Genomic DNA, 16,948 nt, shown 5'->3' with positions numbered 1-16,948 from the left:
TGGATGCACGACAAGGTCCAGTTAGCCCTGCCAACCGTGACCTCACATTGTCGGCCTGTGTTCATCTCAGAGTCAGTAATGACTTCAAGATCCTTTTCTGCCTCCGTGCTCTCAAGAAGGGAGTTTCCCATCTTATAAGTGTGCTGCTGGTTACTGCTGCCTACTTCCCCCCAGGTCAAATATGACCCGTCCACCACCACCCTCTGAGTAGGACCCTTCAGCCAGTCTGCAGTCCGTCTGACTGTGTAGGCATCGATGCCACAGCTGCATAGTTTTTTAATGAGGATGGGGTGGGAGACAGTGTCAAAGGCCTTGCTGAAGTCCAGGAAGACTACATCCACAGTGACACCTGCATCCAGTGCTTTTGTGACCTGATCATAAAGGCAGTCAGGTTGGTCTGACATGACCTGCCCCTAATGAAACCGTGCTGGTTGCCCTTGAGCATCCCTGAAGCCGGCCCATCGCCAATGTACTCCTTGATGGTCTTCTCAAAGAGTTTCCCTAGGATTGAGGTAAGACTGACGGGCCTATAGTTGCCCGGGTCCTCCCTCCTCCCTTTTTTAAAGATGGGGACCATGTTGACTATCTTCCAATCATCTGGCACCTGGCCCGAGCACCATGAGCGCTCGTAAAGCCATGCCAAAGGCCCTGCAATAACCCCTGCTAGCACCCTCAACACCCTGGGGGTGGAGAGCATCTGGACCTGCTGATCTGAACACGTCCAGCCCCTCCAGAAGCTCTCTAACCTGGTCCTTCCCAACCTGAGGTCTGGAGGCGTTCCCCTTAAGTCCGTCTTGCATCACAGTGGGGAAGTCCTGGTCCCTGCACAAGAAAACGGAGGTGAAGAATTGGTTAAAGAGGTCTGCTTTCACCCCTGGCACAACCACCAGATTGCTCAGAGAATCTTGCAGGGGCCCCACGTTTCCCGGTGCCTTCTTCATCCTCCCTATATATTTGAAAAAGGACTTTTTATTATCTTTGATCTTGGACGCTAGTCCTAGCTCTATGTCTGCCTTAGCTTTTCTTACAGGCCCGAGCAGAGGAGGTATACTCCTCTTTGGAGAGAGCACCCCCCTTCCACCGGTTGTACACCTCCTTTCCGGCAATCAGGCATTCCCAGACACCCTTGGTGAGCCAGGGGGGCTTTCGAGCACTCCTGCCCCCCTTGCTTCTTGTTGGGAAGGTCACCCCTTGGGCCCCGAGTATTGTCTCCTTAAGGAATGACCACTCACCTTGGGCACTGAGTTCCCCTGTTCTTGAACCCCAGTGCCTCTCCCACTAATCTCAACTCATTGAAGTTGGCCCTCTTGAAGTCTAGGGCTGTTGCCTTGCTGCAGCCCTTTGCCACCTTACGCTGGATGGTGAATTCCAGCAAGCGATGATCACTGTCCCCCAGGTGGTCAAGGACCTGGAGGCCCCTTACCAGGTCGTCGCCTGTGGCCAGCACCAGGTCCAACAGGCCAACTCCTCTGGTGGGACTGTGCACCTCCTGAATTAAGTGGAGGTCCTGTATCTCGGCCAGAAACCTCCTGGAACGGTCCGACCTGGCTGACTGTTCCTCCCAGCAGATGTCCGGGTAATTTAAATCACCCATGATAACTACATCCTTTGCCTTAAGTGCCTCTGCGAGCTGACCCGAAAATTCCCTGTCCAGCTCCTCCCCTTGGTTGGGGGGGTCTGTAGTAGACTCCCATCTCCCCACGGATCCCTTGTATCTTGACCCGGAGCACTTCAGCTTGCCCCTACTCTGACCCCATTCTGCTGGCAGAGGATGTGTATTGCTCCTTGACATAAAGCACCACACCCACCCACCTTTCCTTCCTTCTCTGTCTCGCCTGTAAAGCCTATAGCCCCTAATGCTAACTACCCAGTCATGGGATGAATCCCACCATGTTTCTGTAAGCCCTATTATGTCTGGGTCTGAACTGGCTATTCTGAGGGCGAGTTCTTCCTGTTTATTCCCCATACTATGAGCATTGGTATATAGACACTTAAGGCCTTGCCTAGCTACGTGTGCCACCCCCAGATTTAGGAGACTGTCCGGACCCCTGTTTCTTATCTGGGCACTCCTTGCATTTGTCACCTATCTTGCTCGGGTGGTGTCCCCTTGTCTTCTTGCTGCCCCCTCCCCCTACGAGGCTAGTTTAAAGCTCGCTGTACAAGATCAGCCAACCTGGAAGAGAAGATACACTTGCCTTTAGGAGAGAGGTGAAGCCCATCCCACCCCAGCAAGACCCCCGCCCAAAAGCATGGGTCATTATTAAGGAACCCAAGGCCTGTCTGGCAGCAAACTGCATAAGCACCAGTTGACCTCGCCAATGCAGGCCCCGTGTCGCCGTCCCCACCTACTCACTGGAAGAAGAGAGGAGAATACCACCTGCGCCCCCGTCTTCTTAAGCTTGTCCCCCAGAGCCTTGAAATCCTTCATAATGAGGTCAGGGTTGCCCCGGCCGCATCATTCATCCCCATGTGGATGACAACTGTGGGGTACTGGTCTGTAGGTCGGATGTAGGCCGGGATCCTCTCCGTGATGCCCCTAACCCGAGCTCCTGCCCCTGGACCCCACTGAGCACCCCCCCACAGACGGGGGCAAGGGGCCACCAACCCCACCATGAGCTCTGTCTGGGTGGAGGTCTCAGAGCCCATGACAGGCGGCAGTGCCCAGGCAGAGCCCCTGGCAGGTGCGCTCCACATCTGCACCATGTCTGCAGCGCTGTGCCTATTGCTTTTGCTTGCTGGAGGTGCCGCTCTGGGCAGCTACCTCACACCCGCCTTATGCGAATGCCGGCGCAAACACCAGCGCGCCCTTACAGAGCACGCCTATTTGTATGCAGTGTTCGCGTGTGCTGCCCACATGTGGCTCAGGAGCGCGGCTCCCTGTCGGGCGAGCTAAGAGGGCTCTGGAGGGCTTCCCCTCTGGATCCACCTCAGCTGCGCTGTACCCTCTGCCCTACTTAGCTTAGGAGAAAATCAGCTGTTGCTGCCCCTGCCACCATCTCCTCCACAGCTGCTGCCTTCACCACCGAGGTAAGATGGGTACATGTGTGGTATACGTGTGGCACACGTGCACCCTGCTCCCTCTGCTCCTGCAGAGTGTGAAGTGTGAAGCAAGAATAAAATGTTGGCAGACATCAGCAGTTTTCTGGTTAGAAAGCTCAAGTTGTAGATGAGAATAGGCGTTATTGATGGCAAAGATTGTCTTCATCCATTTTGAAAAGCAGCTAGCATGCTAGGTGGCATCACTGTATCTCTGATATGTTATTTCTTTGCTCTACCTACAGGAACAGAGGGATGAAATTGCCAAGATGGAAACCATCAACAATGGGAAATCCATCTTTGAAGCCAGAGTGGACATTGATATATCTTGGCAGTCCCTGGAGTATTATGCAGGGCTGGCAGGGTCTCTAGCAGGTGAGAGCTGTACTAGTTGTTATTTAGTGGAGCCTTGTTCATTTTCCATAACTGGGAATTGTCACTAGTATACCAGGGACCTATTGAGTTACTTCCTAATAAATCTTTGGCCTGTTAGAAAGTCTTGGACTATTTGACTGGAATAGAATTTTGATTTCTTATCCAAGATATTGCAATGTCCTATGGTGGTTGTTAGACATGGTGGAGGAGCCACAGCTGTGTTCCACTTAAAATGTGTTTGACTACATGGATTCAACTAGGACTGCCTCTGATTTAGTTTGGAGCAGAATTTGACCCATGAAATAGTGACCAGATGGACAAGATGCTGACTCAACATGTAGCAAGACGTTGTATGTGTGCTTCTCTGTTGCACTGTGGGAGAAACAATTGGCTATGCTGCTAGGGTTATGGGCTACTGCTGGGGCAGTTTGTTTCTTTTTCTTGTCTTTCTAAGTGCTGGAGATCTTTTAATTTCCACCCAGAAAGACTGTTGACAGCAAGGTCAAAGGCATCTCTTTTTTTTGCACTTGAAGCATTATCCATGTAATTTCCAGTGTTCTGGGCATAAAAGCCTGTTGTGCCTTGTATGTAGTCATGGCGCCCCATTGGAACAAGTATCTTGTGGTTGGCTCAGTGCTGGATTTAGCTGTCCTGGTCAGTGCTGAATGTTGTCTAACGAGATAGTCAATGTCAGGATTATGTTACTTCACTTGGGTGTTTCACAGTTTTTCAAAGACAGCAGCTCTGCATTACAGGGTTTTTATCTGGAACCTATCTGGTTTATACTGTTGGACAGAATTACTCAAGTCGACCCAGCCTTGAGATCTTATCAGGCAAGTCCATCTACAGAAACCACTACTCTGTTCCCTTTTGTTCCAACTCCTTAGATGCATGTAACTCCCAGAACTGGGGCTTTCTCCTGATTGATAACTAAGTGAGAGTCTGTTTACCTGTAGCTGGATATTTTCAGAATGATTAACAGAATGGATCTTCACCCTCCGTCTCGAGTTCTGGACTTGTGTTGAATACCCTGGGGCAGTGGCCTGCGTCCTTATAGAGTCTCACCTAGGACATTTGTGGTTTGAGATCAGATTGGCAGTACAGCAGAGATTTTTCTTAAGTGTCTCAAGGGTGTTGGGCAAGAATTGAACAGGGTTGTGAATCTGTACTAATCTAATCTGATGGCTCCATTACAGAGGCTTGAACTTGAACTAGGTTACCTTGTCCCAGAGATGCTGTAGTGTTATAGAAGAAATTAGTTTGAGCTAGTGGTGTTACTTGTTGAGCTCTACTGACCTAGGCTTTGCCACAGAGTCTTAAATACAGAGCTGGACAAAGAAGAAACTGGGGAAGAGCAGGTATCAGATGAAAGTGATCACTGTTCAAGTGTAGAGGTCCCAGCTGAGATCAGGGCACTATTATATGAAGAGCTACACATGCGTGCACATGCTCTTGCTCTCTTTCCTAGTCAGGTCCTGCTGTGAGGAGCTTAATCTAAATAAAGAAGAGTGGGAAAGGGAGTCTTCCCCTTCTCTACAGAGGGAGAATGAAAGCAGAGGAGAATGAGGGCTCCCTGCAGAAGAAGAACAGGGTTTTCTGGCAGAGGTGGAAATGAGATGGTCCCAGGAAATCTGGATTCACTGTCTTCATCAGAAGACCATACTGTCATTGCTGGCATGATAGAAGGGAGTGAGTTGTGAAAGGGGCTATATGATATAGGGCCTCTGACAGCAGGGGACTGGGTTTGATGACTAGGAGGGCACTGCCATTCCTGTGCTTCTATAACTAAGTCCAGTCAAATTCCTTGGAGTTCTAGGTACCTGGTGAAGTATGTCTTCAGTATTAGTCTTCTGTGTACGAATCCCTTGCTGTTTTTCATGGCACTGTGGAGCTTTCACCCTCTGAGTTCACTAAAAAATAGAGTTGCTCTTGACTCAGGTACTTGGACTGTTTTGAGAAATCCCTTTGTGAGGCTAGCGGTCTCTAGTAACTTGTGTGTACTAGGGGTGCACCAATAAAGATTTTCTTGACTGATACTGATGGCTGATCATTTACCAGCCATATTGGCCAATCCCAATTTAATAGCCGATCTACAGATATGCAGCCCAGCAACTTGGAGAGTGGCATCCTGCTGGTAAGTCTACGGGGAGGAAGGGGCATGGGAGTGGGGCGGATAGAGGCCCCCACAGTGAGGGAGGGAGTGGGGTAGGGGCAGGTGCTGCTCAGCCAAGGCAGTGAATGCAACCTTAGGGCCAGAATGGAGCTGTGGGCAGCTGGTCAGCCTGGGTGGGGCAGTTCCCTGCCTCTGCATGCACCCCTAAGTTGAGGCAAGGGGGGCATGTGCCACCCCTGATTTGTGCATGGGGCAAGGGTGGGCTGTGAGCTTGGGGACAGGGGCTGCACCAGTCTTTTCCTGCCTGGGGGGACTGGGCCAGGCCTGCACTCAGGTCACGCAGAGGTGGGGTGGGTTCAGCTGTGCAGGGTGGCTCTGGGGGGGTTACAGGTAATTTTGGGGTGGCCATAGGCTCCCAAGCTTCCTCACTGCTGCTGCTGCCACCACCGCTGCCCATCTTGTGCAGCTGAGCCTACCTGGCCCCTTCCTGCTCTGAGCAAAGCCCTGGCCCAGCCCCCTGCTGGGAAGAGGCTGGCTCAGCCCCTGGCCCTGAGCCAGCAGAGAGCAGCCTGCCTTTGCCCCACGCACAAATCTGGGGGGCACGTACCCCCCCCCATGCCTCCCCTGGGGCTGCACACAGCGGCAGGGAGCCACCCCCCTCCCTACACTGCAGCAGCTGTCCCACACCTTGCCCTGTGGTTGCATTCACTGCCCTGGTTAGGCAGTGCCTGCCCCTGGCCCACTCTCTCCCTCCCTCACCATGGGGGTCTCGACCTGCCTTCCCATGCCCCTTCCCTCCTACATATTTACCAGCAGGAGGCTGCTCTTCAGGCTGCATTTGTGGTACAGCTGCACACATGCACACGGCATTTATCTGACATTTGGCCAAAAAAAGCCAATGGCTGGTAACTTTAATTTTCCTTTTATTGGTGATGGTCCAATCTGTGACTGAAAAAGGTGCATCTTCAGTGTGCACCTTCAGTAAGCAGGGGGTAGGAGATATATTAACAAGGATATAGGACATTGCACCAGGCGCTGCCTGATGGAGCTGCAAGGTGTTGTGCTTCATGCTGCTCTAATTTTCTGTTTTCATTCTCCTGCTCAGGTCAGCATGTCCAGCTTCCTGGAGGGTCCTTTGCTTACACTAGAAGAGAGCCACTTGGGGTGTGCGTTGGGATTGGAGCCTGGAACTACCCCTTTCAGATTGCTTGTTGGAAGTCTGCCCCAGCCTTGGCATGCGGTAATAGAGACCCCCACCCTGTGTGTTTAGGTTTTTGAGGAGTGAGGGATCATAAGGGGAAGGAAAGATTGGGGATAAGTGTTTATGGACTAGGAGTTCACCTGGTGGCTAGTAAAGAAACTGATGGGCTCCTAGGCAGGGATTGAAGACTGTGATTGTGGCATGGAGAGGAAGAAACCAAGAAAAGGACATGAAAGTCAGTAAATGGGAGCTGAGGCAGAACTGTGACAGGAAGGAATGCTGTTGCCTCAGACCAAGCAAGTAAGACGTCATGCTAAACAGTAGTGTACAGAAAAGGAAGAAATCAATGCAAAATCTTTGCCCCAGTTCCTTCTTGGATTGTTTTCTAGTACCAGGTACCATACTGGTACAGGGTCACTGCTGAGAATGATGCAGTCGGCATTGGCCGCCATGTCAATTGGTTACTTCAAGTCTTTGATTTGGATCCTGCCCCTGCCCTTTCTAGATGCTTATTGAGATCAAGCTCTTTTCTTCTTCCATGTGGGTGATCTGTCTAAATAATTTTCCCTTCCTACCTTCCAAGCTTTTCAAGTTTTAATCTCCCCCCTCCTGGTTTTTTTTTTGGATTCTTGTAGGTAATGCCATGATCTACAAGCCCTCTCCCCTCACCCCCATATCAGTGGTGATGTTGGCAGAGATCTTCAGCAAAGCTGGTGTGCCCAAAGGATTGTTCAATGTGGTGCAAGGTGGAGCTGCCACCGGCCAGTTTCTGTGCCATCACCCAGATGTGGCCAAGGTTTCTTTCACTGGGAGTGTGCCAACAGGCATCAAGGTAAAGACCCTTCAGCACTAGAGGAGGGTAAGAGGCTTATAATTGTGCCTCTAATGTCGGATGATGCTCTTCAGGTCAAATCTTCCTGCACGGTTTTGCATAAGCCCACTGCCAAAGACATGGAAGGGGCATGACATGAAGCTACTCTTAGGGCACAAAACTGTTATGTAAAAGGCTGTGCTGAGTCTTCAGCATTTGGGGCTGGTTTTAGGCAATAACTCTTCAAGGGTGTGCTCACAGGTTGAAGAGGGTAAGTCTTCCTGTCCTTGCGTAGAGTGTAGCTAATGGATAAATCTGGATATTCCTGGAAATTTAATAAGGCTCCCTCAGTCAGCCCCAAACTTGAATTAAATCTCTCTTCTTCCCCCCACCTCCATGTAGCTGAGGAGGAGAAATTGATAGCCGTTCCTACTCTTCAACACATGTCCACCGCCCCTCCCCTAGCCCCCCCCTCCCCATGTGCACGTTAAAGCTGGTTAGGAAACTTTAAATGGTTTTTGTGAAAAATGCAAAAATCTCTGATCTCACAGATCAGCAAAGAAGGGCTATTTCAGTGAATTCATACAGCCATACTAATCACTCCGGGGCTTTTGGAAATCTTTACCTTGGGTATGTTAGTCTGGGACTTGAGGATTTTCTTTTCCCCCCATTAGTGTGGGATACCCAAGTAGTCCCATTTCCTCTGGTGGCAGATGGGGACCTCACTCATACCCTTGGTTTACAGTTACTGCCTGCCAGAACTAAACACATCTGCTTCTTACAACCCTCCCTTTTTTCCCTGCCCCCCTCATGTCTTGCTGGTTTCTCTAAAAAAATCCATTCTCTCATCAGGTGGGGACCCAAGAAGTTGAGGGTAGTTGAGGGGTACACTAGCTCAGTACAGATGTGGTTGCTGCTTTTGGTATTATGGATATTGCCACATTTATGTACTAGTGCATCACCGTAAACGCTGGGCTAGCGATGCCCCTGTATGTGCAGTTCTGGCTGCTGTTGTGTGCCTGGATCCTTCCTGACTAGTTTATTAGTTTTAAGTGTGTTTTAACTTACAGCATGGAAGATTTCCAGGAAGCCTGGTTCTTCAGGGATTTTTCTGCCATTTTAATCTACAGAAAGTATCCTGGAAATGTGCCCAGGCTGGAATGAACATAAGTCCAGAAAAGCAATATCCAGCTTTCTGAATGACTTATTTCTGTTGGAAAGGGCTTGTGTGTGGGGCCAAGTCTTGTCCCTCACCCCTTCTCTAAAAAGGGGGGACAGGAGGGGAGTTCCTCCTTGCTCAACCTGTACCCTGTTCTCAGAGGTGGGTGTTTGTGGGTTTGCTTGGCCCCCCCTGTTGTAGCCCTTTGTCCATTCCTCATTATCTTGTCCTTTCCTTCTCTCCTTTGTGTCAGATCATGGAGATGTCAGCCAAAGGAATCAAACCAGTCACACTGGAGCTGGGGGGCAAATCGCCCCTCATCATCTTCTCTGATTGTGTCTTGGAGAATGCCGTGAAAGGAGCTCTCATGGCCAACTTCCTCACCCAGGGTGAGGTGCGTGCCTCTGTGGGGGTGGGAACAATCACCTGTTCATTTCCTACTCATGGGATAAGCTTTAGGGAGGGGAGTAGGCAGAAAAGATTGAGGAGTTAGATTTTTCCCATTCTTATCCCCATCCTACAGATAATGTCCCTGTGGACAATGCCATTACATTTTCAAGTTATTTTTACTCTCCTTTCCTGTAACAAGGAACCTGCCTTAGACAGCAGCACATGTGATGAAACATGCCTGTGAAGCTATTCACTGGGTCTCAAGAGAGCCACCCTGTTACTGGTGGCATATCACATGAGTCCTGCTAGTGGTGAAAATAATGCTAGAAGGCAAAATTTGGGGAGGAATGCTTGCTTCCATGACACCTTTCAGTTCCACAGTCAGTTGCCCACAGAAACTGTGCTTCTCAGTGGTGGAGCTGATATCACTGTAGGCTCATCTGCTGGCTGGTATCTTACATAGACCAGCCATTCCCACTCTGCCCCTTGGGGTCTGAGCCATAGTGGGGCAGTCAGGGCAGATTGCTCTGGCTCCCCCTTGCAGTCTTTTTAAATTCTGTTATCCTTCAAGTCTGCTGTAGCAAATCTGCAGTACTGCAAGGCTTTCCTTGCTGACCTCCTGCCAGATTCTGTAAGATTTACTTTACACCCTGTCTGACACAGGCTCCAGGAACATGTTGGCTTTCTGTAGCTCCTGGCTGGATAATTACTAAATCGCTGTGGTGTCTCTTGATGGCAAGTCTGGGGTTTGAACAGCCAGCTTGGGTTATATCTCATGCTTTTGGCTGTATAGGCCTTCACCACTTGATGGTGCTAAGACTACTAAAAATCCTTGCTTGCAATATGCTTTGTGGTAAGAAAGTGAATGGAGACAATAGGGACAGCCCCAGAGTTGGGAGGGTTCCAGGGCTGTTACAACCTCTGTAATCAGTCACACTGACAGGAAACTGCAGTTTTACTTCTGGGCTGTACAAGGGTGAGCCAGCAGGGGAAGAAGCCCAAATCTTTCAGATTCCTCCCAGTATGGGTAGGGAAAGATAGTTGGGGTGTTTTTTAACTTAGTAGCCACATTAGTAATTTTAGCAACCAGTTACGAAATTCCATTTCTAGAAGATACCAATCTAAATGACACAGATGGTGGCTTGTGCTTGTCAGGTGCATGGGATAACATGCTGTATAGGAGGGTTGTAGTATGTTTTACACCCCTCCGATTCCCCAGAGAACCTTATGCTGCATTGCACGTTCCCCCACTCAGGTTTGTTGCAATGGCACTCGAGTGTTTGTGCAGAGGGAGATCCTGGACGCCTTCACAAAGGAAGTGGTGAAACACACACAGAAGATTAAAATTGGAGACCCACTTCTGGAAGACACAAGGATGGGGGCTCTCATTAGCCAGCCCCACCTGGAGCGAGTCCAGGGATTCATTAAGCAGGCGAAGGAGCAGGTGAGAGCACCAAATTGTCTTGGATTGAATGGCATTTGTTTTAGTGTCCTGACATTTTGGAGGAGGGACTTCCACCTTCCTCTGCCACTCTTGTAATAAACAAGTGGTATGCTTCTTCCCCCTCCCTTCCCCCATGCCTTATGGGGTAAAGCTCTCTTCTGCTGTAGCTGCAGTGGTGAGCCTAAGAGAGGGCTACATGCTTTAGGGATGACAAATGACATGATGACTAGACAGTGATTCTGAGATGCAGGATCTCAAAGTACTACCCAGGGCTAGGGGATCATGGGTTAATTTGCATTTTAACACACAAAGCTGAGATTCAAACTCCAGGCTTGTTTGATGTATTTATGGGACATATATAGATGCTGCAGAATCTGGGCATTTTATTTTAAAAAAATGTGCTCATGCTTGCAAAAAAAAAAATACCCCTTCAGATGTGAGAGGCTAACTGCTACAGTGACACATCGCAAAGTCAGCAGGTAGTACCTCTGGGAGTGGTGAAGTTCCCAGCCTCTTTGCTCTGAGTTAGTCATTGCTAGTGGTATTTAATGACTGATGTATTTAAACAAACAGAGTGAGGAATAGAATGAGTAAAATCTGGACAAGGAGAACAGGAGGTTGGTTAAGACAGGGAATTGTTACATACAGGCTAGATTCTACCCTTGATCTTTGTGCAGGCTTCCTGTGGGTCCCACTGGGAGTTTTTTACTGTGGGTTGACTGAAAAAGTTTATCTAAATATGTACTATGGACCAAAATTAGGTTAAATTTGGCCTTCTATACATAGGCGTCTGATAGGCCTTGGCTAAAGGTTAACTGTAGCTCTCTTTTTTTAATGTTAGGCCAGTAACAGATCATGTGAGCAGATTGAATTACAGCTCACTGAGCTCTCAAAACAAAGCAGTGAGAAACACATTCTTCCTGCCAAGTGCCAGGTTCAGGACTCTGCATTAGCCTTTCTGCCTACTTACAAGGGGCTGCAGCTCCTGGCTGTACCAGACATGTTAGCAATATCAGTGCTGTTCTCCTGTTGCATACAAAGCCCTGAACTTGGGCCTGAATATGAGCCCAAGCTCCTGAACAAGCTCTTAATGGGAAACAGCTAAACCACATTTATGCAGAATAAGGCCTCCTTATCCCTGGGAAGTTACTGATTCTGTAGCTAGAGTGACATGGTCTGGTCTCTAGCAGCTCCGAAAGGGTGTAGGGAGAGTAGTTTCTGGTGTGTTAGCCTCCTGAACAACCAGGAACTTCACTGTGCAGCTCTTACCAAAACAGATTTGACTTTTTTGCCATTCTGTCCCTCCAGTAGGCTCATGGGGATGTTGGATTCCAAGATTATAAGTCAGTCTGGCTTTTGCCTCACTCTTAAATGCCCCATCAGGAGGCCAGATCCTGAGCAAGCATGAAGGCATGGCACAGGGATAATAATACAAGTGAGAGTGGTGAATGAAGTGACATGAATGTGTTGGCTGTGGCTGCTGCTGGCTGTGCTGGGCACATCAAGGCTCTGTGCAGACTCTTGGACGTGCCTGTCTATCTTCTGGTTTGGCTTATTTCCAGGGGGCAAAAGTGCTATGCGGTGGCGATCTGTATGTTCCAGATGATCCCAAACTGAAGAACGGATACTACATGCAACCCTGTGTTCTAGGTATGGTTTCTTATCTCATTGTTGGTACTGTTTTATGAATAGGTTAATCCTAACAAATCTCTTGTGTATCTGGTGATAGCTGGAACAGTCTGATAGCTGATTTCCAGGTAGCAGTGTAGCTGTCAGCCCAGCCTAACCTCTGAGTATTTAAGCCACTTCCTGGATGGGTTCTGCAGCCCACACTGATGCAGCTTGTACTTGTGTAGACAACCCTGAGCTAACTTTAGCCTAGCACAAGTGGCATTACACTCCTTGAATACAATGCATATATATTCTGAAGAGGATAACCATTGGAACACTCAAGCTGCATAGGAACATGCCAGATTAAATTAGTGGTATATGTGCCTAACAATAGACAGTATTTGATGATTCAGAGGGAGATGAATAAACCCCCCAGAAAGGACAACTGCAAGACAATCCGTTCAGAAGGTGACATTTTCACCCTGATCTGGGCAATTAGTGGCTGCTTTACATTAGAAGCCTGAATGTTGATACCCACTTGAGAAGATGTAGCCAAGTAGTGTGGCTGTTCAAAAAAAAAGGTCACTTCTTCTTTATTCTTGAGTTCTTTGAATATTTTTGAGCATCTTACTTTCCTGTCTAGTGAAAGTGAGTGCTTCAGGCAAATCACAGACAATATTTAAAAAAAAAAATATTGCTTTCCTTTTTCTTTTTTAAATGGAGAAGCTCCCCTGGTGGTACTGAGTGCCCAGTCTTCTCTTCGCTGTTTGTTTGGTACACCTTTTCATTGCTTCTCTTATTTGCCCCCTCTTTTAACTGAATAGCTCCCTCATCTGAGTTTCTTGCTTTCTAATGCAATTAGACTTTGTGTCTGCTGTTGGTTTTGTGTAGGGGTGGCCTGTTCTGACTACTCTAGTGGAGGGTACACTTTTCATATAATGTAGCAGTATTTTCATTATCTTATCCGATTCTTTATACTTCTTAGCATCTTGCTTCATTGTTGGCCATTGCATGCAGAGTAGATTCTCTGAGCTGTCCCTGGTGGTACCTTAAGGGAGGAGGGTAATTCAGACTATCCTTTTTAACTTGCCTTCACTATCCACTTGCCCAATTTTACTTGCAAAGAGCTTCAAGAATTTTTTAACACCCAATTAACTTACTGTTCCCTGGTAAACGTTAAAGTGAGGAACTGGAAATATGAACAGCTGCTGAGGGCTTTGAATAGTGGGGTATATACCTTTTCCTCCTCTTATGAGGACAGAACCAGAATCAGAGTGTAGTCTGGTGAGGATTGATCTTTACCCCTCAAACCTCCAAGAGTTAGGACATAATAAAGGTGAACAGCATTCAAGCTTGCAACCCTCAGTTTGGTTAATATATCTTGTTACTGGTTGGCAGTGCCCTCCCACACCCCTTTAGCCCTTGGCCTCTCACACACTTAAACCAATACCTTTTCAATACCACCCTGCACATGCAGGGAGTATTGTCCCGGGTAATGGTTTTATGTTAAAGTTCAGTACAAGAGTGGACTTTCATAGGACACAATGGACGGTATGTGGTTTTCTAGACAGAAGGGATGCAGCCTTTCTGCTCATTTGGTGTTTAGCAGAATGACTGATCAGAGGATGGTACAAAAGCAAATGCTTGTACTGCACTGAAGACTGCACCTACCATGATCCCTTTCCACTCTGCATTGTGGTCCTCACCTTCTAGTTTGGCTAGTAGAATGTCACTTAACAGTTCTTCAGTCAACACAGCAGGTTATGGTGGCGCAGTATTTAAGTACAGAGAGTTCCCCTCTACAGATGCTTTCACTGAAATTTAATGAACTGTAATGTTTTGCAGGGAACTGCAGAGATGACATGACATGCGTGAAAGAGGAGATCTTTGGACCTGTAATGTCCATCCTACCATTTGACACTGAGGAGGAAGCTGTAGAGAGAGCCAATAACACCCCATTTGGGCTTGCGGGTGGTGTCTTCACCAGGTACAGATAGGGAGCAGTGTCAGTTGTAGAAATGGACTAATGGTAAAGGAAGCCATTTACTGAATCAGTTGCCTTCAGGGCTTGGTGTTCCACTTAGAGTGCACTATCTGAGCCACAAGTGGCTTTCTGTAATAGCTACATGGAACAGTATGGTAGTTCCATTCATGCTTTATCCTATTTTTTCTGGCACTATCATTTGTATTGTAATTGAATCTAAAAGGTTCAGCCAAGATTGGGGCCCTGCCATTATTAGTCATTTTGTAAACCTGCGGTAGGGAAGAGCTCCTGCTTCAGAAAATTTGCAGTGTAAAAAAAATAAGTCTAACAAGAAATGTATCTTGGCAAAAGTGCAGGTCTTGTAAGTAATAAGGCAGTTTCTTCCAGTTTGCCCCTAACGTAACAACCCACCTCCCAGCTGTCACTTGAATGTCTTCAGTCCTTGCTCAGCCTGACTATTCTCTTTCCTTGCCATGCAAAGATGGTTTGCTTCCTTTTGGGGGTGGGGCAGGGAGGAGCAGATGATGAGCCAGAGCTGGCCCTTGGTGGCTTCTCTGATTGTGGTGGAAAGGATGGAGACAGGTGGCCCATGTAGCCCCAGCTTGCTGCCCTGCATCTAGTGGCTATAGGTCAAGTACAACCCATGAGCAAAGACTGGGTGCTGTGTGTAAAGAACCCCAAAACACTGCATGCTGGTTGGGGGTTAAATCTGCATTCTCTTCTCTATATGGTATGTGTGGACATGGGGAAGGAAATGGCTGCCTGTGGGACTCAAGCACCCAGTTCTTGAGCTGTGTGGAGTTGGCATAAGAAGGGATGGCTCTTGCTGAACTGCTGCTATCTCCTGCAGGGATATCCAGCGGGCTCACAGGGTGGTAGCTGCTCTCCAGGCTGGTATGTGCTTCATTAATAACTACAACATCAGCCCAGTGGAGCTGCCATTTGGAGGATACAAGATGTCAGGTGAGCTTTGTTTTGGCTTCTTCTCTAAACCTGCAGAGATAAGAAGGTTGGTGATAGGATGGAGTGGTATCCATCCTTATAGGCTGAGGTAGATAGGATATCTCTGCTCTGCCCTTGGGAAGCCAAAAGTGCCTGGTTACTACTGTTCTGAGGGCTCTGCACTAGACTTCCCAGTACCACAGTTACATGTGAATGGAGAGACTAGCAAGTGGGCTATAAATTTGCAAACAGAAGCAGCAAGGGAAATTTAAACTACATAGCTTGGCTCCCAGGTCAGAACTGCCCTCAGTTCATCTTTATTGTAGGGGTAATTTGAAATGCTGCTGTATTCCCTTCAGGGCTGGGGAGAGGCTTAGTGTTCTGATCCCGTGGCTGGTTACAAGAATTTGTTCCAGGGAGATGAGTAAACTCCATCCACTGCCAGCACACCTATTTATCTCACCCTTGGATCTGCTGTTTTGTCCTTCACAGGGTTTGGCAGAGAGAATGGCAAAGCAGCAATGGAGTATTACTCGCAGCTGAAAACCGTCTGTGTGGAGATGGGGGATGTGGAGTCTGCCTTCTAATGGCCTCAGGCCTTGCTGGGATGCAGCACACCGTTCTAGTCTGTCAGCCAGTGACCTGTAATAGTTTTCACATGGTAGTAATAAAAGTGCCCTGAATATTAGGTAACAAGTGCCAGGGGGGGAAAAGTAGGGGAATATGTTGCAGTCCCACAAGCAGCGAGGACTTAGGCTTCTGGGTATGTCACTTTTCACTGTCTGCAGGGGAGACTGACGCACACAATGGCACATGATTCAATACCAGCTTCTGTTGAAACATTCACACTACACAAAAGGGCTATAACCATAAGAGTTCCTGACTGAATACTGGGATGGGCCTAGGCCCTTTCCTGTATGGTATGCCATACCCAGGAGCTGAGCTGAGAGAAAACAGTGTCAGCTACACCCCAAACTCATTCTCTTCCATTTGGGCTCACTTTAAAAAAGCGTTACTGCAATTAATGCACACAAACATTTAATGGTAGAAGAATTGTCCCAGGAGCAGTAGAAGTAGAACTTACAGCCCACTCTGTGTCTATTTTCTGTATTAAGCTCTCTCAGCTTGACAAGGCTAGAGGCTTCACACCAGGTTTTGAACCTAAGCTGGCTGTTGCTATGTGCATTGGTCACTTGAAGAGGCCTGACTGACACCATCCAGTACATGTGTAGTGAGGGTAGTGTTTAATGATGCCAAACAGCTGTGAGATGCTGCTGCATCACCTCTGTCAGAATGAATATTGATGAGTTGTTTGATACCCCCATGCTTCCCCCCCTTCCCCTTAAATAGCTTGCTTACTGCTGTTTGTATACTTTCAGAAATCACTCTAAAACAAGTGTCTAACTCCTTATTTAGGAAACAAGTAAAAGTCCAGACACAACTTTTGAGACCTGTTTTGTGCAAGTATAGGAGACACCTGAAGGCATTTTCTTTGTCCTCTAAGGCAAGGGAATGATCAATGTTAAAGGCATCCTGTGCAAGGCATACTTTTAGTACTAGTTGAAACTGTCCAGAAAGTGTGGAGAAGGTCTGTGTTAGAATTACTGGCTGCCTTACCCATAATGAATGCAAGCAGCTTTCTGATCCATAGAGGCTAGCTTGTGAGCTGTACGGGACTGAAAGTCAGGTTTAGATTGGACTTTACTAGAGGTTGTGTTTCATCCTGTTATCGAAGTCAGGGTTTGCCTAGCTGGCATTTCAAGAGTTAACTCAAAAGCACATCTCACCCACACCAGAGCTGCTGTCCAGATTACAGAGTGTAAATAAAGTCTCAGTTACCAGTAGGATCTTTTAAAACAAAGCAATGATCGCAAATTTAAGA

At 47.9% G+C, this 16,948-nt stretch overlaps 1 protein-coding gene across 1 annotated transcript; it reads left to right on the top strand.

Moving 5' to 3' along the window:
- The first annotated feature begins 3,255 nt into the window (after window positions 1–3,255).
- Window positions 3,256–16,506, top strand: ALDH9A1 (aldehyde dehydrogenase 9 family member A1). Its single transcript, XM_019530849.1, has 9 exons — window positions 3,256–3,411; window positions 6,630–6,764; window positions 7,361–7,557; window positions 8,949–9,089; window positions 10,341–10,529; window positions 12,092–12,179; window positions 13,986–14,127; window positions 14,975–15,087; window positions 15,559–16,506. The coding sequence occupies exons 1-9, from the start codon at window positions 3,306–3,308 to the stop codon at window positions 15,651–15,653; spliced, it is 1,206 nt and encodes a 401-aa protein (XP_019386394.1). The 5' UTR covers window positions 3,256–3,305; the 3' UTR covers window positions 15,654–16,506.
- Window positions 16,507–16,948: the final 442 nt, after the last annotated feature.

The sequence above is a fragment of the Crocodylus porosus genome, unplaced genomic scaffold (genome assembly GCF_001723895.1).
Source record: "Crocodylus porosus isolate Cpor-Errol unplaced genomic scaffold, CroPor_comp1, whole genome shotgun sequence".
Classification (NCBI taxonomy): Eukaryota; Metazoa; Chordata; order Crocodylia; family Crocodylidae; genus Crocodylus; species Crocodylus porosus.
The sequence above is the reverse complement of the archived record's forward strand: the minus strand, read 5'-3'. Positions and strand labels throughout refer to the sequence as shown.